The following is a 27,812-nucleotide window of genomic DNA, read 5'->3' on the forward strand; positions in this document are numbered from 1 at the left end:
GAATTCCGGCCTGGGCATGGATGTTTGTGAGTATCCATTCATCAATTTCATCATATCCTCACTCATTCCCATCTTCGCAAATTAGCCAAAAGTGGCACAAAAAGGCAAGTAAAATAAAACAAATCAATCAGTCAACTTTCTAGTGCCAGCGTTTTAAAAAATTAGATAAGACAACTCTGTATATACAATTGAAACTTTTCCTATTTGGCCATGTTTACGGTAACATTAATAACAGGAATCCGATTTTCAACTTTATACATTCAAAACAGAAAAGTTAACATTAGCAACCTGAATTTTCAATTACTTTAAACTTTCCCCTTTAGCTACATTCAAAGTATCATACATAACCAGTGTAAGAAAAGTTAGATATGGCAACCATGGCACAGCGAGTATTTTACATGAACACCTGTGCTCCTGTCTTTCTTCCTCTGTCACGTTGCTTCACTTTTCCTCTGCGCGCTCCACACGCACCGCGCGTTCCTAGCCCTTGGAAGGTTAAATGGATTTTCTGCAGTAGTTTGGCCAATGTTACTCGAACCAATATTATTCTGGAATAACTCACTTCTCCCATGGTATGGACTGTAACTTCGGGCCGATATGCCGAAGTCGTACCGAAGTGCTTAGCCCGAACCAAGTCGAACCGAAATTAGTTTCAGTCCCGATCCCTGTGGCAGGAAATGAGAGTGGTTCCATTCTCTCAACTTTTAAAACCACAGGTGGCACGCCTGCTATTGAAATATATTGTCCCCAGAAGCAGTAGTAGAGTAGTAAAAGTCATAAGTGTAACTTGGTGGGGGTAATGGGGGACACTTGCTTCCCCCCCCAATTCAAGTTTAATACAATGTACAAGTAAAATGTACTTCTTTTAACCTTCTGAGACCTGAAGAGAAAAGTATTAAAGGGTAATTCTTGTGATTTCGCACATGTAACAAGTTATTTAACAAATTATCCACCCCAAGATCGATTCTGCCCCCCCCCCCACCAAGTTAGACCCCAAAGTTTGATTCTGTCCCCAACAGTAAGGCCTCAGGTCGATTTTACTCTACCCCCCCCAAGTTAACCTCTAAGTTCGATTCTGCCCCCTCCCCCCAGAGGGGGGGCATGTAGCCGCTGTTACCGCAGGTAACACAAAAATATAAAGAATTGAAGAACCCGTCTTAAAATATTATTACGTACATAAACTGGTAATATTGTCGTAAAGTGAACATTGCAGACTGACATTTTTTCAGACACCGGCAAAAGCGAAGAGGAGGACTGATCCGGTATCCTCCTCAGGCAACATGAGGAAAGGGCCCTGAGCCCACGCAAGGAAGACTTCGCGTTGCGGAAAAGACTGACCGCGGGAGGAGGAGGCGGGTTTTTGGCATGCCTGTTTAGCCGGCGCAGTTGCCGGTGATCCTTACCGGATACAGACCAGTGTTGCCATAATAAATTGACAGAAAAGAGCTAAGTCGCCTAATCGGGTCTATCTTACTCTGAAGGTGTCCAGTCACACTGGGGAAAAGCAAACTACCAAGTGATATTTTGTATTTACACTAAATATCAGCGATTACGAAAGTCCTCTTTGTCCTTCTTCGACATCATGGGCGAGAAGGAATGGAGAGGGATGGGTATGATCAAGGGGTCCGCTGTCCTTCTAAAAATGTCAACCTAAAGTTCTATGTTTCACACATATAATATTATTTCGGTTACAGGAATTTGTGATAATTGTTGAAAGGGCTGATTGAGATTGACACACGTTGTCGCAGGAATGCAATAATTTCGGATTGAAGCAATGTTTTTGAGGTGGTAGAATTGTTTTTGGGTGAAAACATTACTTACAAGTATAATTTCCTGATTGTTATCTTAGCACGCTCTGAAGTGTCAGGTATCGCAGGTTCGAATCCTCAGCAAGAAATGGTTATTTCAATGTTCGTTGTTATTATTTTACTTACATCATTATAAAAATTAATAATTACATACACAAAGAATAATATTTTTATTTCAATAATTCACCATGCATCCTCATCGTCACGATTACCCTATAAAGCGAAAACCTTAAAAAAACCTTAAAGGTAGCAAAGGACGTAAAATATACGAAATAGTAGTGGTGTCAGAAATGAGATTTCAGTGGATTTAGCGAAACATGGGAGTGGGAGTAGTTAGGAAACAGATGAAGACTACATCTACTCTACATACGTTTTATTTGAAACGAAAAGTTTCGCGATTTGGGCAAATCTGGTTTCAAAAGAACTAAGATGGCAACAGTAGTAGAACTGGACTTCTTGCAGGTTCCGAAGGAAATATTGGGGAAGCGCCGATGCTGAGAGGGGAGGGGGCAAGGAGGGTGCTTTACGTGTTACATAAGTAAACAACGGTTTGTGGGAGGGACTGTGCAGTGCGAGTTTTTTGAGTGGTGTCTTTCGTCTCTATGTTGTTTTCGGTCATTGTCAATTAATTAATGGAGCTTGCTCAGAGTTCCGAGGTGGCGGGTTCATCCTATCTGAACAGTGTGTGTAATCGTGCGATAGAAGATATTTTGAAGCAATCTTTCGGTTCGTTCTTTTGCAGAAAAAATCGAAATTGTGGCGAAAGGGAGGCCAAAGCCTATTTTGAACGATTTAAAAACCAAGTCGTCTGCTGGATATGAAAGACATTTCAATGTTTCGTGGTATAACGAATATCCGTGGTTATGTGGATGTGCGCAGTTGTCGAAACTCTTTTGTTGGCCATGAACTCTATTTTCAGATGTGGATAACATGGACCATGACCATGACGCACCCAAAAATTCAAATTCAAATGAAAAACTTCACTTTATGACAGCATCATAGAACTTTTTTGATTTGATTTGATTGATTTTGCTTCGTTTGTGCCACTTTTGGCTAATTTGCGAAGATGGGGATGAGTGATGATATGATGAAATTGATGAATAGACATCACAAACGTCCATGCCCAAGCCAGGATTCGAACCCGGGACCCCAGCATCATATAACTATTTTCAAAGAAGAGTCGTCGGATTGATCTGCTCTATAAGTAGCCTTCAATGTTTCTGTAAGTATCAAATTACGTATTATTGTGCCAACAGCCAATGTTTGCGATTTCACTTCAGTCCTTATGTCAACATTTTTTTTCCTGATTAATAAATTTACCAAAATCTAGTATTGAATTGCAGACGTGCCAGATTAATATTATATGAACTACTTGGAAGACATTGGGGGGGGGGGGGACATGAGGTGCGGAGCCGCCCAAGTCTCCCTTAAATGTCCTACTGATAACCGGTAACACTTTTAAAAATCCCACGCCACGCCACTGCCCCCCCCTCCAGTTAGGCCCCAAGTTAAATTTTAATCTCCCCACAAGTTGGGCCCTAAGTTCGATTCTACTCCCTTCTCAACACAAATTAAGCTCCAACTTCGATTCTACATCCCCAAAAAATAAGCCCCAAGTTCGATTCTGCCCCCCCCCCAAAGTTAGTTCCTAAGTTACGCCCATGGTAGAAGTGATAATGAAAACATTAATAATAATGTGGATAGTATTACCGCTCTCTCCACGAAAACAGTCCAGTCAAGGTCAGAGCATCCCCTTGGCTCTTCCACACCCCTGGCCCTCCAAGGTTGCCACACCCTCTTCTAAACTGCACAGTCGACACATTGCGCGTTGTGCAGTCACGGACACTGCCGGCTTGTAACGATTCCATTGAAAGTCAATATTCTCATTACAAGCCGGCAGTGTCCGTGACTGTACGTACGTATGCGGTTGATTTCGTCTTCCCTGTGTAAGGATTATTCGTTGCTTATTGGCAACACTGTAGGTGGGTGGCAAGATCTCGACGGGACTATTTTCATGGCTTTAGCTTTGATTTTGATTTTAAAATTTTGGGAGCATCAGCACTTAGGCTATTTTGCTCCCGTCACATTATACGGGGACCAGCCCCTTATCATTACAAATAACAACTCTAGCGTTGCATAACTAAAAATGTTAAAATGTTCTGACTTCTGTTAAAAGCTGAGGCCGTAAACGGGCACTCAGCACACACAAGAACAACAAACAGGACAACACACACAAAATTATACTGGCCATAGTGCCAGTCGCCAGAGCCTCGTTAGTCTTTAGTCCAGGGTGCACTACGTGGAAGTGAGGTTGACTTTTGGGCGCCTACGTGGAAGGTCACCCCTTACACCCCATGGCTTTAGCTTTAGTAATAATAATAATTAGTTTTATAACAATAACGGGCGATGTTCAAATGCCGTACAAATTCCACAAACAAAATTACTAATCGACTCAGAATCTTTGATCGTTAGTTTTTTTGCATGCACTCGTATTCTCCAAGCTCGGAGCGCTCCGAAGTGCTCCGGAGCGGAGTGGGTAAGCTCTTAGAACATCGCTCTTCACTCCGGAGCGGCAACTTCCTCTGCTCCGATCCGGAGCGGAACGAACAGTTTCTTAGAATCTCGTAGCAACCGGAGCGTTGATCCGCTCCACTCCGAAAACCTGGGCACAAGATAGGAAGAATTTTAGCAGATGGCTGAAGGACCCCGACGCCTAACAGCACGAAGGAGAAGAAGAAGTAAGTATTTGTATTATGACATGATTTTGGGGAAGTACGTATGACATGATTTGGGTGGACGCACCATTGTCCTTGGGAAAGGGGAGGGGGAGGCATCCCCGTGTATCTCCCATAAATTTCTGTTCTTCAGGAAGGGAGATTGTTGTGCATCTTAACATGATTTTTTCAAATATATTGTTTTCTTATGGTGAACTGGACGCAATGACCAAGTACAATTGTCTGTGCACAGCAACAAATATGGACTTCGTTGAGGCGTGTGTTAATACTGTATACCCACATTGGTAATGAGTTAATACATATTTTATTACGGAGTTCCATTCTTGATGTGCAGGTTTCTGTCATGATGATAAATGCATTACAGTCAAATAAATACATAATGCACATTTGTATTCCAAAAAAGTAATAATGAATTTTCTTGACCCCTTATCCCTTTTCAAAATCAATGGGCACGCAATTCTCTGGTTAAGCGAACTGAGAAATATATTAAAAAGAAAGTGTCATGATTAGTATTGGAAGCATAACTGTTTCCGCCCATTCGTTCGCTGTAAAGGGAAATATGCTATGCAAATGAGGACGACACAGGGGACAATTCAACGACAAAGATATCCATGAATGGACTAATAGAACCGATAACATGTAGCGAGGTATCGTGCTACCTCTTCATGCTTGTGGCGAATCAATTTTCAGCATCAATGTTTAAAGAACCTGCTTTGGATGGTCATTCCAGATAGCGCATGAGGTCCTTGAACACGCAACACGTAGCATTTGACAATGTCAGGCAGAAAGGAGAGCCAATCCTAGTATGAACTGTTTAGTGATGTGTTGTGGTACGAACAATAGCCTCGTCTACTTCGCTGCATTTTTCAACACTAGGTGTAGTGTAAGTATATCCCGGTGTTCTCCTCTTGCAAGGAAATGACTGACGTTCAACCAAGTAGACGGATAGAGGTGTTGAAGTTCAGAAGATTCAACAAATGCCTGTCTGTCTGCTGATTTAAAAGTTCACTTAATTAGTCAGCACCCACTCCGTGACCATACACCAGACATTACACCTCTCCAGAACGTAGTGCAAACGGTGCAGACACAAAATACACTACTTGACACCAACCAACGAAGTACAGTAGATGAATCGGTGTTGCACCGTGTCACCAACTAAGCGGTAGGTCAAGTTTGCAGCAGGTTTTATGTATTAATCCGCGCGAGTACGGCGCTCAGAATCATCCATGCCAGTCTTACATGAACCACCGAGCTCTTCGTATCACAGACAATGAGAGAGTAGGCAATATTGCCAACACATCAAAACCCGTACATGCATGTCAAGCGAATGTATTTCTACTTCTTTAGTCTTCTAAACCACACAATTTATAATTTTTAAATCACTTTCTGTGCATAAACTGTGTAATAAATGTGTTATTGTTTAATCGCGAAATATCTTCGAAACATGAGGGTGCGTCTGCGGGGGAGAATTAGATTGTATCGAGCGATCAAAAAGAAAGAAAGTAAAAGTAAACGACAGGCGTCCCTTCAATTTATGGTGAGTTATTGCTTTTGGTTTACAAAAATTAAATTTATTAAAAAGTTTGTTGCACCATTTTCAAGCATCCGTTCCTTGAAGTTTATATACCACAAAAAACAGCGTGATATGTTATTGATGGTGTTATACAATGTACCAGTTAACGACAAGTATGTTTCGTAAAATAACTTTTTGAAAATCCGTAATGTGCAGTACAATTTTGTATTCAAAATTAAACGTATTTTTGCTAGAGAAGGGCATGCACTTCTCACAAAACTGTGCCATTTGTGCTACGGATTCCTTACAATACCAGAAGTTACTGTTTGCGCAATCATATTAAGGGGGGGGGGGGTGCTAAGCAAGGATAATGATATTTTATACATCAAGCACGGGTGTTCTTTGAGTGTGTTCCTTTATCAATTTCTCATAAAATCACTCATCCTCATCTTCGCGATTAGCCAAAAGTATCAAAAAAGTTAAGCAAAATAAATAAAAAAAGTTAAATAGAACTTTTTGCGAGGAAGAAAGTTTCCGGTATTCTCCATTTTGTTGTGTCTCTCTCTTCGTTTTCGACATAAGGACTACTGAAAACATTGTGTTATGTTCATAAATGATCGTGCATCCTACACACATGCACGCCAGCGCGCCCGCCCGCACACACATTTATTTTGTTAAAAATGTCATTAATCAATTTTATTCTCAATTTTAAAACGCGCTACGACGCCAGAGGTCCTGAATTCGAATCCCGGCCTGTGCATGAATGTGTGTGAGTGTCCATTCATCAATTTCATCATATCGTTACTCATCCCCATTTTCGTAATTAGCCAAAAAGTGGCATAAAAGCGAAGTAAAATAAAGCACATGTAAATTTTAAAAAGGAGCCTCATTCAAGCAAAATATTATCTTTGTTTCAAAGTTGGTTCATTCATTCACGGAACAGTAAACAAGCGTCTTCGACAAAGCCTTCGTTGCTGCCAATGTGTGTAACAATAAGCCTCCCCCCCTTCCAAGTCGACTGTTTTAATCAAGTGCTCAGCCCTTCAACGAAAGCCTGGCGGTGGTTTCGCACAGTGGTATCCTCCCACGCTTTATTCAAAGTGTGTCCCGCTGACCAATGTCTCGTCCAAATAATAAATATATTTTTTTTCGCTGCGGTACCTTTTTATAGCGCGGAGATACTTGTGTCGCCAAACAACAATATCTTCCCTCTCCAGCAACACAGACGATCGTTTCCTTCTCCTAAATTCAAAACCCAAATCATACAACACCCGACACACAGTTCGAGCGCTCATCGGCGGTAAATCACTCACTTCTTATTGCCTGCGCCAGTTTTTTTGAGGTTGGAAGTTCATTGCGAAGGTAAAACTCGTGTACTTTCTGGCGAATAAGTCGCTTGGAGAAATCATCCAACACCACCATTCTTCAACGATTTCCTTTAGCAAGGGGCCTCTTCTTGCCTGGCGTTTCCATATTACCAGTTTTCAAAAAAACACGCTTCAACTCGTAAATGGAACGTTCACTGACACCTGTCAACACCAACGTCATGCTCATCACCTCACGTCCTGTCTTATCCGGATATTTTTGCCTTAAGGATGAATATACATTTCAAACAACTTGTTTGGCTTGACTTTGGAGAGTTTTCCCTCTTGAATGCTGCCTAAAATAACATTCGCTCAACAGGAGACCTCGATTCAGACATTCTCGTTGCTGTGCAGCTCGATTAGCAATGGATCACGATAAATGTAGGGTAAAAATAGTACGGTCTGCAACACTGGTGTCAGACGGATTAGTGATTCCACGCGTACTGCAACCGTCTTCAAGTTCATCTCGATTCGCTCTTGAGTTTAAGTGTTCATTCACCGCTACCGACAGATTAGTTGGCGATCTGGGGTTCCAAGTTCGTCTGCTCAGTGATTGCAACCGATCAGGTACATATCTGCTAATGTATATATTATTTTGTCTACATATTACAAATGTATTAACTGTTTCCTTGCAAGTATGCAGTTATGTCTGAATAGAACCCGTCTCAACGGAACTATATTCTGCGCACACATTTGGATCTACATATGCGAAAAGTTGCTGCAAAGTTGACCTGACGCGCGGCTTAGACGCGCGGCGCATAGAGATTTAAAAAGTGCAGCGAACTAGAAGGGGCTAATGATCATAATCTTAGTATTTAAATTGTATACTCTGCACTGACATACACATGATTTTATTTTGGAGGGAGCTGGAATTGTAAGGGTGGATATTGCATAGCTGCGTTCTGGGAGGGCGGAATACACAACATATTTCATAAATACCATTTAACTTTCGTTTTAAAAGTTGTTCAAAGACAAAAAATATAATCATTTTAAGAGGGGGTTTCATTTATAACTTTGTTTTTCTGAGAGTTCTTTACTGGTTTCATTTGCAAATTTTAATGTTTCCAAAATTTCGTGAGAGGCTATAACCCAACCAGCTCCCCCCTGCGTACGTCAGTGATAGTCTGTGAGGAATCAGCTGAAAATTGCACAAGAATAGGGCTGTGTATTGTGGATGTAACCATACAGAAAAGGAGTCAACTATAGTTGCTATATTATGCCTCCCCGAGAGCGTAGTGGATAATCAACTGGCTCAGGGTTCGATTCCCCGTGAAGACAATGACTGTAGGTCCAGTCCCTTAGATTAGGCTATCTCCACATGAGAGTTTCATTTTACTTCACTTTTCTGCCACCTTCGGCTAATCGCGAAGATGAAGATGAATGATGACGAGATGAATGAAGGGACAGTCATAAACATGTGTGTCACCAGTTTAGCAACATAACATTATGAATATCACTAGTTAAACTAGTGTCTAATACAGATAAGTTAAATGATTATTTTAAACAACAATTTTTCATGTCTGTTAGAAGAGTATTGCAAAGCAACATAGTGTTATCATAAGGATAATGCACAGCTACAAGGACTTTGTTGGAAACTTGTCATTCGCTGGTCTTCCGGAAGTCGTTAAGGACGGTAGGAGTATCTTCGAAAGGTGAGCAAAATTAGAAATACTATTTACGAAATTTACCTGTAGATTAGTAGGGTAGCACATACGTTTATATTATATTAAATTTATATATATATATGTATATTAGGATGATCCAATATTTTTTTCGTATTTAATTTCGCATAGTTGCTAATTTTATTCCTTTCCCATGAACTTATTTTACTGCAAAAATTTAGCCAAAAATTTGACGTTTTGCCATAAGGATGTATATGTAACGTATATGGGATATAAGGGACGTTTACAGGATTCAATAATTAACACAGAAGTTGTACTGTTTGCACTATGAAATGAATTTTTATCACAAGAGTACAATTTTTCAGTACATATTTGCAATTTATAACAAAAATAAATTTGATAAATTTAAATATAGCCAGTCGGGGTTCATTTCAAAATCAACTTCTTAAAATCTATATCCAAACGTCATGAAACATGACTTCCATGGTGCCAGATGACCTGAATTAGGCTATTCATTTTCCTTTTTCTTGTTATTGACTCATTAAAAGTTGAATATAAGAGCCACTAAACGTTCAACAATAGCTATCGTTGACAACCTCCAGTGACAACAATTGCTTTGACTCCTTAGAATTGTGCGAGTCAGTCCAGCTCTTCGGTTCATATTGGAACTTGAAATCAACACTGGAAGCAAATGTAAGATAAAAAGCGAGACTGAATGAATCAAATCAAACAGATCCTTTATACATGCATGCATGCATATTGAATTCCAGTTGTCATCACAAGCCTTAAGACAAGTTATCATTTCTTGCTTTTCCTTGGAAGATACCTTCTCTAACTAGCTCAAATGGGCCTCCAACTTGTTCCTTGCAGTTTGTGGATATGGTGCCTGCTAGCTAAATACAACAAATTTATTGCAATACATTGTTCCAACAGAATGCACACACCTCTCATCGGTCCTGTCTTAGAAGCCGTTGTATCGAAACTCATGCACACAATGTCATGCAGCATCTCCCAAAAGAGCAGCAAGCTGCTGAATGCCTTTTCTTCTACCTCTCCTGTTCCAGATGATACCTTTGCATTTGTCAACTTCATAACCTGTAACAGGTACGTGCTGGAAATCTATCCACAGTTGCTTTCAGATTCGTTTGATTGGTTAGATCTTTCATCGACTTACTATCCCAGTGAAAGACCAAGGGAAGGTTTTAGGTGTTGTAAAATATCTCGTGCACACGTTTTGTCAATTATTACTTGATGGGCAGCTCGATTGTGCTTCACTGTGGAACCTGTCAATATTCTGGTCATTAGCTGTGGCACTAATAGCTGCTGTGAGCATCGTGAACTTTGTCTCAAACGTTACATAATGGGGTGTGTGGCTCGATGGGTGTGAACAAACTCAGTTACGAAGTAGAAGCAGAAGGGGTCACATCGCCCTCCCGAAGCAACGTTTGCTTTCCATAAAGCCTTGACTCAAGCTAGGTAAATGATGCAATACGGCTGTCGCAGGACTTTTTATTTACTGTTGTTTTTATTTTTGCACTTATTTCATCTCTTTAGTAAACTGAATAAACCTAATTGAACGCTAAGAAGTAATGTAAAATTATCTATTTTTAAGTTTTATAACGACATGGTATGAAGATATGTGAAACTGTTTGATACTTCATGTAGCATACAGCCGGTACATGAGTAGTGTGTTTTGTACCACAACCAGTGCCGGAAAGTATGAACCCCCCTCTGGCAGATTTGTCTACACTTAAAACTTGCTCAACATGCCCATATGAGCTTTTTGCTCAAGTGTGGAACCCTGTCTAATCTAAGATTTTTGTAAAAATCCCCTCGGGAATTTCCTGAGAAAGTATGACCCCCCTCAGATTGATTTGCATACACTTATAAAAGGCACTTCTGTGAGATTGTTGTCTATAAATTTGTTAAAAATATGCCCCTCTTGATATTTTTTTTGGCTACACCTAAAACTACGCCAAACGTATTAAACACACACACCCACACACACACACATATTTACTTCCGGTCCACTTCTGGCTTATTTCTGGCCATTTCTACCCACTTCCGGTCCACTTCCGGTCTATTTTTGGCCATTTCTACCCATTTCTGCCCACTTCCGGTCCACTTGCGGTCTATTTTTGGCCATTTCTGTCCACTTCCGGTCCACTTCCGGTCTATTTTTGGCCATTTCTACCCATTTCTGCCACTTCCGGTCCACTTCCGGTCTATTTTCGGCCATTTCTACCCATTTCTGCCCACTTCCGGTCCACTTGTGGCCTATTTCTGGTTTATTTCTATTGCATCATGTTTTGCAACAAATTATTACCTAATATTATGCATTAGGCATGTGTTGTTTTCTGATTGGTTGCTTATGACATAATGTAATGATGTGGTGTTTTCTGATTGGTTTAAATAAGCAGGGTTTCTATTGGCTCTATAAATCTATATAAGCCAGAGCACAGTGCAGATTCTTCACCATTGCTGGATCGGCAGTGGAACCCACATCGCGGGGGATAGAACCTGAACAGGCTCCACCAAAGTATAGGAGACTTGAAGCATATAATTTGGCGGAATAACCCAAGTAAGGTCATAGAAACAATATACACTGATACAATAAAAGCCAATTTTTGGCAGGGGGGCCAAAGTGGTTCCTAAATACAAAATAATTAATATCTCAAGAACTAATTGACATAGAGCTATGCAGTTTTTTTTGTCTGCACTGAACCCAACTGATATTTTTTATTAAACATAGAGTTTTGATTTGAACCCCAAGAAATTTTATATAAATACTAAAGCCAAAAAATATTAACACACACACACACACACACACACACACACACACACTAAATATACAAAACACACTGCTGAACCCAACTGATATTTTTTTATTAAGCATAGGGTTTTGATTTGAACCCCAAGAAATTTTATATAATAAACATAATAAAATTTTAATATTTATTTTTGTTTAACAGCTACAACAAGTTTTGAGCACATAAGCAGTTTCTGAGGAATACAAGGCAGCAGCAGCAGCAAGCAATTAACTTATAGAAGGCAGTGTGTATCATATCTAATTGCATGGATAATCTTGACACAGGATTTTTTGAGAGAAGATGTATTTCAAAATACATAAAATCTAAGTCACTTGTTGATGATTTAAAGCTTAGATTCATTGGCCTGTCCGAGTATGACCTGTTTGCTGTGCAGAATGAAACTGAAATGCAGTGGGTGCTTGCCAGTAACAGGCCATTCCAATGCCTGTATCTCAATTTTATCAGTGAGTTTGAGAGGCGTGTATACAACAAGAACAAGAGAATTGTTGGATTGTTTGTTAATTTTTATACAGACAGGTGCCATTATAATTTAAGGTTGAAATTGTTTGACAATTATTGGTTCAACAATGCTCATAGCAATTGTTTAGAATATAGGATGTGCATGATTGCATCTCAGAGTTCAAATTGGAGACATTATAAATATTCAAATAAAATTATTAACAGGATATCTAAAAATAAGAATATTGAATTTGTTACAACTGATAATGGGCATTTGTACAGTGGTGAAGATTTCAATCCAGAGTTTGTATCTTATTCCGACTATATATATTTGAATGAGCTTGTGATGTATTTTATAAGGCAAAAATTTAGAGATTGCACTTATGATTGTATTGTTGAGGCACTGGGGCAGAATAATTTGCATGGCATATGCAACTGTGGGAGAGTTTTGTCCAGCCTCTCAGTGTGATTTCAGGCACAGGAATCTGGCAGTTGGGCATCAACCCCTCCATATCTATAACAGCTCTGTGTTTATAATAGATAGGAATATTGAGTGCATCTAACAATTCCTGCCCATAACAGTTCCATGTTGTAGAAATATCAGCAAGGCTCTATGTCTGTGAGATTTGAAACCTTGTTCCCAATCAGTTCCAAGCTGTACAGCTCTGTGTCTGTGAGATTTGAAACCTGTTCCTGTACAGCTCTGTGAGAATTTTCATAGTGCCTAATAATATCAGCACAGCTCAGTTAGGATCGCATCTAACAAATATCAAGCATTTGTACCTAATTACAGTAGCACAGGGATAGGGATAATAAGTATAGACTATTGATATAGAAATTATTTTTTTCTTCAATCTTATTCTTAACAGTTCTATGCTCCTGTGTGTCTGAGCAACATCAGTACAGCACAGCTCTGTTAATTGATATCTATTGAAACATGTGTCTGTGCGGGGATTTGTACCTAAGTATAGCTATTATTGAGTATAGAATTATTATATCTAGAACTATTTTCTGTGTCTGTGCAGGGATTTGTACTTAATAACATCAGTACAGCACAGCTCTGTTAGAGTATAGATTTAATTATTGAAACATCTAGAAATTATTCTTCAAACAAATATCATCTAACAATTCCATAACAATTCCATGCTCAGCTCTGTTGCTCATTTTTTTCAGCTCTGTGTCTGTGCAGGGATTTGTACCTAATAACATCAGTACAGCACAGCTCTGTTAGAGTATAGATTTAATTATATTATTATTGAAACATCTAGAAATTATTCTTCCTAACAATTCCATAACAATTCCATGCTCAGCTCTGTGTCTGTGCGGGGATTTGTACCTAATAACATCAGTATAGCACAGCTCTGTTAGAGATAGGGATATTGAGTATAGATTTAATTATTGAAACATCTAGAAATTATTCTTCAAACAAATATCATCTAACAATTCCATAACAATACCATGCTCAGCTCTGTGTCTGTGCGGGGATTTGTACCTAATAACATCAGTACAGCACAGCTCTGTTAGAGACATTTAATTCTTCACATTTATATCCATAACATCTATGTGTCTGTGTGTCAGTACAGCACAGCTCTGTTAGAGATAGGGATATTGAGTATAGATTTAATTATTGAAACATCTAGAAATTATTTCATTCTTCACAAACAAATCTCATCTAACAATTCCATGCTCAGCTCTGTGTCTGTGCGAGGATTTGTACCTAATAACATCAGTACAGCTTAGCTCTGTTAGAGATATTTAATTCTTCACATTTATATCCATAACAGCTCTGTGTCTGTGTGAGGCAAGCACAGCTCTGTTAGAGATAGGGATATTGAGTATTGAAACATCTAGAAATTCTTTCATTCTTCACAAACAAATCTCATCTAACAATTCCATGCTCAGCTCTGTGTCTGTGTGGGGATTTGTACCTAATAACATCAAAACAACACAGCTCTGTTAGAGATAGGTATATTATATAAATTTAAAAATTATTTCATTCTTCACAAACAAATCTCATCTAACAATTCCATGCTCAGCTCTGTGTCTGTGCGAGGATTTGTACCTAATAACATCAGTACAGCATAGCTCTGTTAGAGACATTTAATTCTTCACATTTATATCCATAACAGCTCTGTGTCTGTGTGAGGCAAGCACAGCTCTGTTAGAGATAGGGATATTGAGTATTGAAACATCTAGAAATTATTTCATTCTTCACAAACAAATCTCATCTAACAATTCCATAACAGTTCCATGCTCAGCTCTGTGTCTGTGTGAGGCAAGCACAGCTCTGTTAAAGATCTTCACAAACAAATCTCATCTAACAATTCCATAACAGTTCCATGCTCAGCTCTGTGTCTGTGTGGGGATTTGTACCTAATAACATCAAAACAACACAGCTCTATTAGAGACAGAATATTCAATTCTTCACATCCATATCCATAACATCTCTGTATAATTCCATAACAATTACATGCTCAGCTCTATATCTGTGTGAGGCAAGCACAGCTTTGTTATATGATAGGAATATTAAGTATAGATTTAAATTTCATTCTTCACAAACAAATCTCATCTAACAATTCCATAACAGTTCCATGCTCAGCTCTGTGTCTGTGTGAGACAAGCACAGCTTTCATTCTTCACAAACAAATCTCATCTAACAGTTCCATGCTCAGCTCTGTGTCTGTGTGGGATTTGTACAGCAACATAGCTTTGTTAGAGACAGAGTAGATGGGTATAAATATTATCTCATTCAATTCTTCACCTCCATATCCATAACAGCTCTGTGAAATTTATTCTTCACATCTAACAATTCCCATAACAGTTTCATGCTCAGCAAGGCTCTGTGTCTGTGTAGATAGGGATATTAATATTTCATTCCTTCATAACAGTTCCTGTGTCTGTGTGGGATTTGTACAGAGCACAGCTCTGAGATAGGGATTAATAGTTAGGGTATAATTAATTCTTCACATCTATTGAGTGTCTAGATGTTATTTTATCTCTATGCCATGACAGTTTCAACTCCTAATTTGTATGGAATTTAAAACTTGTCTGAAAAGTGGCAATCAATGCCCATTGTTTCTATATAAACGTTTCAACATATGTTGAACATATGTTGAACATATGTTGAAACGTTTATATAGAAACAATGGGCATTGATTGCCACTTTTCAGACAAGTTTTAAATTCCATACAAATACAGAGTTGAAACTGTCATGGCATAGAGATAAAATAACATCTAGACACTCAATAGATGTGAAGAATTAATTATACCCTAACTATTAATCCCTATCTCAGAGCTGTGCTCTGTACAAATCCCACACAGACACAGGAACTGTTATGAAGGAATGAAATATTAATATCCCTATCTACACAGACACAGAGCCTTGCTGAGCATGAAACTGTTATGGGAATTGTTAGATGTGAAGAATAAATTTCACAGAGCTGTTATGGATATGGAGGTGAAGAATTGAATGAGATAATATTTATACCCATCTACTCTGTCTATAACAAAGCTATGTTGCTGTACAAATCCCACACAGACACAGAGCTGAGCATGGAACTGTTAGATGAGATTTGTTTGTGAAGAATGAAAGCTGTACTTGCCTCACACAGACACAGAGCTGAGCATGGAACTGTTATGGAATTGTTAGATGAGATTTGTTTGTGAAGAATGAAATTTAAATCTATACTTAATATTCCTATCATATAACAAAGCTGTGCTTGCCTCACACAGATATAGAGCTGAGCATGTAATTGTTATGGAATTATACAGAGATGTTATGGATATGGATGTGAAGAATTGAATATTCTGTCTCTAATAGAGCTGTGTTGTTTTGATGTTATTAGGTATAAATCCCCACACAGACACAGAGCTGAGCATGGAACTGTTATGGAATTGTTAGATGAGATTTGTTTGTGAAGATCTTTAACAGAGCTGTGCTTGCCTCACACAGACACAGAGCTGAGCATGGAAGTGTTATGGAATTACACAGACATGTTATGGATATGGATGTGAAGAATTGAATATTCTGTCTCTAACAGAGCTGTGTTGTTTTGATGTTATTAGGTACAAATCCCCACACAGACACAGAGCTGAGCATGGAACTGTTATGGAATTGTTAGATGAGATTTGTTTGTGAAGATCTTTAACAGAGCTGTGCTTGCCTCACACAGACACAGAGCTGAGCATGGAACTGTTATGGAATTGTTAGATGAGATTTGTTTGTGAAGAATGAAATAATTTCTAGATGTTTCAATACTCAATATCCCTATCTCTAACAGAGCTGTGCTTGCCTCACACAGACACAGAGCTGTTATGGATATAAATGTGAAGAATTAAATGTCTCTAAGAGAGCTATGCTGTACTGATGTTATTAGGTACAAATCCTCGCACAGACACAGAGCTGAGCATGGAATTGTTAGATGAGATTTGTTTGTGAAGAATGAAATAATTTTTAAATTTATATAATATACTTATCTCTAACAGAGCTGTGTTGTTTTGATGTTATTAGGTACAAATCCCCACACAGACACAGAGCTGAGCATGGAATTGTTAGATGAGATTTGTTTGTGAAGAATGAAAGAATTTCTAGATGTTTCAATACTCAATATCCCTATCTCTAACAGAGCTGTGCTTGCCTCACACAGACACAGAGCTGTTATGGATATAAATATGAAGAATTAAATGTCTCTAACAGAGCTATGCTGTACTGATGTTATTAGGTACAAATCCTCGCACAGACACAGAGCTGAGCATGGAATTGTTAGATGAGATTTGTTTGTGAAGAATGAAATAATTTTTAAATTTATATAATATACCTATCTCTAACAGAGCTGTGCTGTTTTGATGTTATTAGGTACAAATCCTCGCACAGACACAGAGCTGAGCATGGAATTGTTACATGAGATTTGTTTGTGAAGAATGAAATAATTTTTAAATTTATATAATATACCTATCTCTAACAGAGCTGTGTTGTTTTGATGTTATTAGGTACAAATCCCCACACAGACACAGAGCTGAGCATGGAATTGTTAGATGAGATTTGTTTGTGAAGAATGAAAGAATTTCTAGATGTTTCAATACTCAATATCCCTATCTCTAACAGAGCTGTGCTTGCCTCACACAGACACAGAGCTGTTATGGATATAAATGTGAAGAATTAAATATCTCTAACAGAGCTAAGCTGTACTGATGTTATTAGGTACAAATCCTCGCACAGACACAGAGCTGAGCATGGAATTGTTAGATGAGATTTGTTTGTGAAGAATGAAATAATTTCTAGATGTTTCAATAATTAAATCTATACTCAATATCCCTATCTCTAACAGAGCTGTGCTGTACTGACACACAGACACATAGATGTTATGGATATAAATGTGAAGAATTAAATGTCTCTAACAGAGCTGTGCTGTACTGATGTTATTAGGTACAAATCCCCGCACAGACACAGAGCTGAGCATGGAATTGTTATGGAATTGTTAGATGATATTGTTTGAAGAATAATTTCTAGATGTTTCAATAATTAAATCTATACTCAATATCCCTATCTCTAACAGAGCTGTGCTATACTGATGTTATTAGGTACAAATCCCCGCACAGACACAGAGCTGAGCATGGAATTGTTATGGAATTGTTAGTAAGAATAATTTCTAGATGTTTCAATAATAATATAATTAAATCTATACTCTAACAGAGCTGTGCTGTACTGATGTTATTAGGTACAAATTCCTGCACAGACACAGAGCTGAAAAAATGAGCAACAGAGCTGAGCATGGAATTGTTATGGAATTGTTAGATGATATTTGTTTGAAGAATAATTTCTAGATGTTTCAATAATGAAATCTATACTCTAACAGAGCTGTGCTGTACTGATGTTATTAGGTACAAATCCCTGCACAGACACAGAGCTGAAAAAATAAGCAACAGAGCTGTGCTGTACTGATGTTTATCCCCGCACAGACACAGAGCTGAGCGGAACTGTTATAGAATTGTTAGATGAGATTGTTTGTGAAGAGATGTTTCAATAATAATATAAATCTATACTCTAACAGAGCAATGCTGTACTGATGTTATTAAGTACAAATCCCTGCACAGACACAGAAAATAGTTCTAGATATAATAATTCTATACTCAATAATAGCTATACTTAGGTACAAATCCCCGCACAGACACATGTTTCAATAGATATCAATTAACAGAGCTGTGCTGTACTGATGTTGCTCAGACACATAAGAGCATAGAACTGTTAAGAATAAGATTGAAGAAAAAAATAATTTCTATATCAATAGTCTATACTTATTATCCCTATCCCTGTGCTACTGTAATTAGGTACAAATGCTTGATATTTGTTAGATGCGATCCTAACTGAGCTGTGCTGATATTATTAGGCACTATGAAAATTCTCACAGAGCTGTACAGGAACAGGTTTCAAATCTCACAGACACAGAGCTGTACAGCTTGGAACTGATTGGGAACAAGGTTTCAAATCTCACAGACATAGAGCCTTGCTGATATTTCTACAACATGGAACTGTTATGGGCAGGAATTGTTAGATGCACTCAATATTCCTATCTATTATAAACACAGAGCTGTTATAGATATGGAGGGGTTGATGCCCAACTGCCAGATTCCTGTGCCTGAAATCACACTGAGAGGCTGGACAAAACTCTCCCACAGTTGCATATGCCATGCAAATTATTCTGCCCCAGTGCCTCAACAATACAATCATAAGTGCAATCTCTAAATTTTTGCCTTATAAAATACATCACAAGCTCATTCAAATATATATAGTCGGAATAAGATACAAACTCTGGATTGAAATCTTCACCACTGTACAAATGCCCATTATCAGTTGTAACAAATTCAATATTCTTATTTTTAGATATCCTGTTAATAATTTTATTTGAATATTTATAATGTCTCCAATTTGAACTCTGAGATGCAATCATGCACATCCTATATTCTAAACAATTGCTATGAGCATTGTTGAACCAATAATTGTCAAACAATTTCAACCTTAAATTATAATGGCACCTGTCTGTATAAAAATTAACAAACAATCCAACAATTCTCTTGTTCTTGTTGTATACACGCCTCTCAAACTCACTGATAAAATTGAGATACAGGCATTGGAATGGCCTGTTACTGGCAAGCACCCACTGCATTTCAGTTTCATTCTGCACAGCAAACAGGTCATACTCGGACAGGCCAATGAATCTAAGCTTTAAATCATCAACAAGTGACTTAGATTTTATGTATTTTGAAATACATCTTCTCTCAAAAAATCCTGTGTCAAGATTATCCATGCAATTAGATATGATACACACTGCCTTCTATAAGTTAATTGCTTGCTGCTGCTGCTGCCTTGTATTCCTCAGAAACTGCTTATGTGCTCAAAACTTGTTGTAGCTGTTAAACAAAAATAAATATTAAAATTTTATTATGTTTATTATATAAAATTTCTTGGGGTTCAAATCAAAACCCTATGCTTAATAAAAAAAATATCAGTTGGGTTCAGCAGTGTGTTTTGTATATTTAGTGTGTGTGTGTGTGTGTTAATATTTTTTGGCTTTGGTATTTATATAAAATTTCTTGGGGTTCAAATCAAAACTCTATGTTTAATAAAAAATATCAGTTGGGTTCAGTGCAGACAAAAAAAACTGCATAGCTCTATGTCAATTAGTTCTTGAGATATTAATTATTTTGTATTTAGGAACCACTTTGGCCCCCCTGCCAAAAATTGGCTTTTATTGTATCAGTGTATATTGTTTCTATGACCTTACTTGGGTTATTCCGCCAAATTATATGCTTCAAGTCTCCTATACTTTGGTGGAGCCTGTTCAGGTTCTATCCCCCGCGATGTGGGTTCCACTGCCGATCCAGCAATGGTGAAGAATCTGCACTGTGCTCTGGCTTATATAGATTTATAGAGCCAATAGAAACCCTGCTTATTTAAACCAATCAGAAAACACCACATCATTACATTATGTCATAAGCAACCAATCAGAAAACAACACATGCCTAATGCATAATATTAGGTAATAATTTGTTGCAAAACATGATGCAATAGAAATAAACCAGAAATAGGCCACAAGTGGACCGGAAGTGGGCAGAAATGGGTAGAAATGGCCGAAAATAGACCGGAAGTGGACCGGAAGTGGCAGAAATGGGTAGAAATGGCCAAAAATAGACCGGAAGTGGACAGAAATGGGTAGAAATGGCCAAAAATAGACCGCAAGTGGACCGGAAGTGGGCAGAAATGGGTAGAAATGGCCAAAAATACACCGGAAGTGGACCGGAAGTGGGTAGAAATGGCCAGAAATAAGCCAGAAGTGGACCGGAAGTAAATATGTGTGTGTGTGTGGGTGTGTGTGTGTTAATACGTTTGGCGTAGTTTTAGGTGTAGCCAAAAAAAATATCAAGAGGGGCATATTTTTAACAAATTTATAGACAACAATCTCACAGAAGTGCCTTTTATAAGTGTATGCAAATCAATCTGAGGGGGGTCATACTTTCTCAGGAAATTCCCGAGGGGATTTTTACAAAAATCTTAGATTAGACAGGGTTCCACACTTGAGCAAAAAGCTCATATGGGCATGTTGAGCAAGTTTTAAGTGTAGACAAATCTGCCAGAGGGGGGTTCATACTTTCCGGCACTGGTTGTGGTACAAAACACACTACTTACATGGAACATATTTGAGGGCTTTGAGCGACCCCTAAATATTTTTCTTTTGCCATAAAATATATACGTATAAGGGTGCGTCACGGACGGTTTTGAAATGGATAATTCGGAGCAGGGAGAGGAGGTAGAGATGGAAGTAGGGTGGCATTGAACTCGCTCGGCAATGCCATTTTCGACTTGGCTCGGTTCGGATCGGCTAGGCTCGGCTCGGCGTAACAGCAGTACATGCTATGCCAGTTGTAGTCATGGCGCCGTGGATATTAGATTGATTGATTGATTGATTGATTTTAGTTTATTTTACTTCGCGTTTTGTGCCTCTTGGCTAATTTGCGAAGATGGGGATGAGTGATGAAATGATGAAATTGATGAATGGACATTCACAAACAACCAAGCCCGACCGGGATTCGAACCCGGGACCCTTGGCGTCGCAGCGCGATGTGCTTACCACTCGGCCACAGGGTCGGGCCGTGGATATTAGAGGATCGTGTGTTCGCATATGACAACAGTTTCTTGAAGTAGCAAATTGACCTATGATGCTCGATATTGAAGCGGCGTCGTAAGAGCCACTGTTTTTCAATACGCGATTATCCACTTTTCACGAAACTCTCGTCCCCAACACATAACTGCAACAAAGGCGAGAAAAATAAGAAACTACAAGACGTCTTAGAGAAAGGGTTTATTCGGAATTGATACCCACTAAATTAATGAACTAACTCAGTACTCAATATGGACTCAACTTATTTTCTAAATAGCAGATTCTCGCCACGCACTACAATAAAACCTGACGTGGAAACCAGACAGACAACTTGCGTTCGTGCAGACTAATCCAAGCCATCACTCACCGAGATCCACTCTTAATGTCACCAGGGGTCCCGGGTTCGAATCCCGCTCGGGCATGCTTGTTTGTAAATGTCCATTCATCAATTTCATCACTCATCCCCATCTTCGCAAATTAGCCAAGAGGCACAAACCGCGAAGTAAAATAAAACAAATCAATCAATCTTAATGTCACCCTAATGTAAACCCTCACCCTCAAGCCTAAAAGAGTTCTCTCCACCAGAATGGTTGTCCCTCCTAAACAAAGCATTCCCTACTAACTACAAGATAACTAAAACTAACCTATAAACTATAAATTCAAATCAAATTAATCTCTACTACTAATAAGTTTAATTAATTACCAATCATAATAATACTCAGTTCCCGACACCAGAACGGGCTAATACAATCGTATCAATCCATACGATTATATTTTATTTAAAGCCTCTCTGATGCTTCATGTTGACCAGGGCATTCCCTTGTTTACTTCAGTTGTCTCGATCTCTGTGGTATGTAAATAATGCACAGTGTTGTGCTTTGCAAACTTCCTGATGTATTCAGGATATAGGAAGTTCCATCAGCCTATGGAGTCAGCTGTTTGCAATAGAGGTAGTAAAAACTATACCATGTGTATCTATGCGGATGTTTCCCATGCACCATGGAGAAGAACATTTTTCCATAGCCCTTCTTCATGTGTTCAGCTCCGTACGATGCATGCTAGCCAGTTTTCTTCGCATGCCCACAAAGAAGCAACAAGAAATGAATGCATGCTAGCAATTTTTTTTAACATGCACCATAATACAAGGAAGCAACAAACAGCAGTTGTACCAGTTATCAAGTGCTAGCTACAAATAGTGTCCACACTTTTTTTTAAAGAAGAACTTCTCATAACGGACTACAAAATTAACATGCAAATACGCGTATAAGCAAAGCATTCCTACAGCAGTCTAGTTCTACAGTACTTTCGAACATGTTCCAGGAAATGTGCATTGTTATCCCAATATTCTATGCATAGGCTCATTTACAAGCTGCTACCATGTGAGCATCCAAGCATTTATTTTATTTTCACCAAGATGAAACACATTAAGTGACAATATTTCATGCACATTTAACTTTAGCTATGTTAGCATGAAAAGAACACTTTTTTATATATATAACACTCCTTTTTATGTGTGAAATCTTATTTCTGATGTTTACAATCAGAACAGATAGTTTTTTTTTTTACTCTTGCAAGACCTTTTAGTTGTGCAGTCTTATATCAACAGTGTCTACAAAGCTATAATACATAGCAATGCAGTGAAGAAAATCAAGTGTTATTTTGATTTTCTGGTTTTCATGCCAGTAGCAGTTTCCTATCAGTGCAGAACAATTTTGTGTACATAATAGGCATACACTACTCCCAGTGAAAGTTTATTTTAGTTCACATCCAATATTTCCATAAGCTTATTTGGCTTTTCAACGAAGGGAAGATTTAATTTAAACAGTGCATGACAACATATTTCCTTTAGTTTTGTAACAAGTGAAGTGGCTATACAAAATAAGCATGGCAAACAATATGTCGGTGTAACCAGCTTTCTCTACATGTACAAACAGTGATACGTGTATTTGTGTTTATTTTTACAGCGAAAACTGGTTACGATAATCATACGCTTAGTGCTACGTACTATGAATATTTTTCGAGCAATAGTACATTAAATGCATGCGTAATCAATTTGTTAAGTCGAAAGTTATATTCAGCATTTTCATGACATAATGATATAAACTTTTGTAAATACCAGTCATGTAATAATGTACATAATATTTTTTTATTATTATTTACGCATGGATTGTGTTAATAAGGTTTCAGGTAATAGAAAGGTTTTTTTTTAGTAAGGAAACAAAGAGAAAGCTATACTTTGTTATTGAATTAATTTTTATTCTGTTGTTTATATATATATATATATATATATATATATATATATATATATATATATAATATATCAAACTGAAGAACCTGGGTCATGTCAAGCTTTGTGATCTAAATTTTAAATTTTCAAAATGGAAATTTTTTTCCGCGACGGCAGGACGTATCAATCCATAAGATTATATTTTATTTAAAGCCTCTCTGATGCTTCATGTTGACCAGGGCATTCACTTGTTTACTTCAGTTGTCTCAACCTCTGTGGTATGTAAATATGCACAGTGTTGTGCTATGCAAACTTCCTGATATATTCAGGATATACGAAGTTCCATCAGCCTATGGAGTCAGCTGTTTGCAATAGAGGTAGTAGAAATCACGATAAGGCATGGAGGAAGGTCTCCATGGCCTAGGTGATATAGAGGTGAGACAGACGGAGAAGGGACTGACTTTTGATTTGGATTGAGGAGAGAGAGGGGCTTAGAGAAAGGAGTTGAGGGAAAGTGAGGAGAGTCCTGGTCAACCTGCAACGAAGCCTAGAGAGGACAATCTATTTTATTCTTCGAATTTATCATCACTCTTCAGATAGACAGATAATAACCCAGCCCTGATTCAGGTTCAAAGGTTCATAAAACCCAATGAGTGACCATTGTCTTTTCTAATTGTTAAGCTGTTTCGTTTTAGTTGTGCCTTTCGCATTGCCAAGCATTTAACTTGTCATGTTAATGACGAGTGCTCTCATCATTGAGGATGAAGGATGAATAAGTTACATCACCCATTAATTAGTTGTGGGAGTGACTGAATCTGATCCTCATCATTCTGTAGAATGATACGCAATAATACAAACTCAAAATTACCTAAATGCAACTATGTATAGAATCTTCTTTTATTCTATGTTGATATTGTATTTGTATTTTATGTACAGTGGTGGAAAAAAGTTCTTCCCCATAAGACTTTAATGGCAGTAAATAATGCCGGAAAGGTAGGCAACACACATTGCACCTTTAGGTGATCGGGTGATTCTGTCTGTCTCGAGGACCAACTCGTCTTTTATGCAATAGCCAACAGACACAGAAAATGTAGGAAAGTCACGTGACATCAGGTGGAATGTTGTTCGTCATAAAATCGCCTTTTCTCAAGCCAGGTCGCAGAACCGACAAGAGTTATAGCCTATGTCCGAAAATGATTCCCCTAAAACCGTTGAACGAAACGCTAAAATAATTCTTGCCTTAATTACAAAGGCTACTATACTATAAGTGCCGCGGTAGCTCGGTCGTTTGGGAGTTTGATTACCATGCGAGAGATCTGAGTTCGATCTCCGATTGGGGAGAATTGGAATTTTGTCCACCTGTTCAAGTGGCTCCGGCGCCCACCCAGCGTCGTATAAAGTGGGTACCTCTAGGAAACTTGTGTGGGGGAAGGGGTAAAGGCGGCCAGGGGTGTGGTGCTGATCACATTATCCCCACCTTCGGCCGTAACAAGAAAGTGTGGGACCCTAACTCTGCACCCCCTACACGCCTTCATGGCTTGGTGCAAAGCACAAGGTAGCACTTTGCTCTTTCATTTACTAAACGTCCCGATTTTGTCGGAACAGAACTTTCTAATTTCTATGTGGACTTCTTCCAAGTTCCGTAGGGATGTGAATAGGCTCCAGTTTTTCTTGACACAATTCATTCATGTTATATTTCGTTATAAAAACCACGGCCGATGTCCTGTGTGTGTGTGTGTGGGGGGGGGGGCTATAATTCAAACATGTGAGGTGATACTTTTATCACTACTCCATTCTCCAATTCTTCGTATCCGAAATAACTCTCAATTACACACACTGTAAATGTAGCATTTCCTAGATCTTAGCATGCAAATATCTAGCAACAAAGTAATGTGTAGGCACATAGTGGTTCGGATACCACTTTAAACTGTAGATGCATTCCCGATTAGTCTTACTGTGCATAAAGTGGACTTAAGACACCAAATCAACCAACCAACACAATCCCGTTATCGTCCAGATTATTGAAACCAGAAGCTCCGTCGCGAATAACATAAGCAGGAAGACAATGTGAAATTACCCAACAGAAACAGAACCTACAACGGCTAGATTGGATTAAATCGACGATACAGCACGCGTTCTGAAATGAAGAAGAATACGAAAGTTGAAGGACCTCGATACACACACACACTTTTCCTCCCCTCAATGGTAAGATTTCTTTCTTGCAGAGAAGCCTTTAGGTAGGGATTCAAGGCCACGACGAAAAAGTGTTTACATGCAATGACGGGACCAAAACAAGGGTCTAGTTTGATATGAAAGCTGTGTTCCTCCTTATTTCGTACGTCATTGATAACAGGAACACGCCTCGTCTGCTACCCCTAGTTTCGTAGAGCAGACGCTTGTTTGCCACCGTTTGGTTCCGTGACCTTCGCTCGTAGCAAGAGTGAATGACTCACCAGATACCTGTTGTCTGTAAGCTTATGCAAGAATAGATATTTCGTTAGCGTTTGGAAGTATTGTTTCATCTGCAGTTATATCAGTTAACGTTCGAATTGTTTCCTAATGGTTTAGTTCTCGAGAGTGAGCTTTCTATCTATTTGTATGGGGGGGGGGGGTATACAGCCTGCATGTATTATTTTTTTCCTGAAACAAGAAAAAATTCCAAGACAAAAAAAGAGTCGTAGAAGAGTAGTTAACAAAAAAGAAATAAGAAAACGAAAATGTAAATGTTTATATAAATTATTGTATAGATCGAGTAAATAAGATTTTCTCACGGGGCCTCCTCGATGGCGTAATGATAACGTCGTCACCTTATAATCAAGGGATCCCAGGTTCGATACACGGTGGATGCACGTAGTAGTTCGTATGTCATTTTAAACTGAAGGTCCAGTCCAGATTAGCTTATCTGTGCAGAAAAAGTAAAAAAAAGAAATTGTCACAGTGTAAGAAAATTTCATGTTCAACCACATACAAAAGGAATAATTTATTCCATGTTGGAGTTCACATTTATAGCATCTAACCAACACAATTATGGATCGCAACGTATTTTCTCAGATCCATTTTAATTATACGTGCATGATAAAATAACAGAAGTTGAGGAAAGAGAAAGCCAAGCAAAACACAGATGCCTTCTCCAGAATTTCAAATCTCGTTACTTAAGGTTCTGGGTTGAAGTCCCGGGCACGCATGACTCTCTTGTTCTTGCCCTTTTATCTGCTTTAATGTATTTAATCATAAATCGTCGTTATGGTTTACCTCCAGGGGAGAAATAATGACAATAATTGCCAATACAAAGCCAATAACGAACAGAACAACAACTCAATTAGGGAGATGTCAAGAAAGAAACAAGACTTTACAATGTCTCCGTCTCTCGGTTTCTCGAATTGAAAATTGCTCTCCCGTTCTCGGTCTCGGCTAGTTACATATAGAAATCGAAAAAGTATACATATATTTCATATATCCCGGTTTTATAGGAGATTTCGTGAGATATGAAATAAGTACTCTTCGATCATGTTTATTTTTATTAGTTTTGTTACGTAACATCACTTTTCTTCCCAGCCGTGGACGACTGACCATTACATGAAATTAGTGACGAAATACTCAAACACCTGTGACAAGGACGGTACTCAAATCCGGGAACTTTGGTGACGAGATCGAAGGTTGACCACTTAATGAGCTTGCCCACCGAGTCTGCTTAATGTTGCTTGTGTCAGGTAATTCGAAATAACTGTCAATATCCCACATTCATTATCATTTGTTTCATAATTTATCTTATTGATGTTATTAACCCTAAGTCGAAGAAATAGTTGAAAGGCAATAATGCAAGATTGAATGTCTATGATGTTACTTCGTGCCGAATAATATGACGTGATATTATGATATGAATATATTAATAATATAATATGCCTAGTCATTCGATTGATTGATCCCAATTGCGCACACAAAATATGGTATAATGTCCACTTCTAACCAACCTCCGTGGCGGAGTGGTTAGCACAGCGCGCTACGACAGCATGGGCCCCTGGTTCGAATCTCGGCTTGGCCATGGGTGTTCTTGGTGAGTGTCCGTTAATCAATGTCATCATATCATCACTCATTACTCATCTTCATCGTCGCTATTTG

At 38.4% G+C, this 27,812-nt stretch overlaps 1 protein-coding gene across 1 annotated transcript in view; it reads left to right on the top strand.

The window, feature by feature from the left end:
• Window positions 1–8,964: 8,964 nt before the first annotated feature.
• LOC145979448 (pickpocket protein 19-like) overlaps window positions 8,965–27,812 on the top strand; it is a 72,491-nt gene continuing 53,643 nt past the window's right edge. Inside the window, exon 1 of the mRNA XM_083112355.1 lies at window positions 8,965–9,072. Within this exon, the coding sequence (XP_082968481.1) occupies window positions 8,987–9,072 (86 nt within the window). The 5' untranslated portion in view covers window positions 8,965–8,986. The remainder of the gene's footprint in view (window positions 9,073–27,812) is intronic.

The sequence above is a fragment of the Lepisma saccharinum genome, chromosome 1 (assembly GCF_977018435.1).
Source record: "Lepisma saccharinum chromosome 1, izLepSacc3.1, whole genome shotgun sequence".
Taxonomy (NCBI): Eukaryota; Metazoa; Arthropoda; class Insecta; order Zygentoma; family Lepismatidae; genus Lepisma; species Lepisma saccharinum.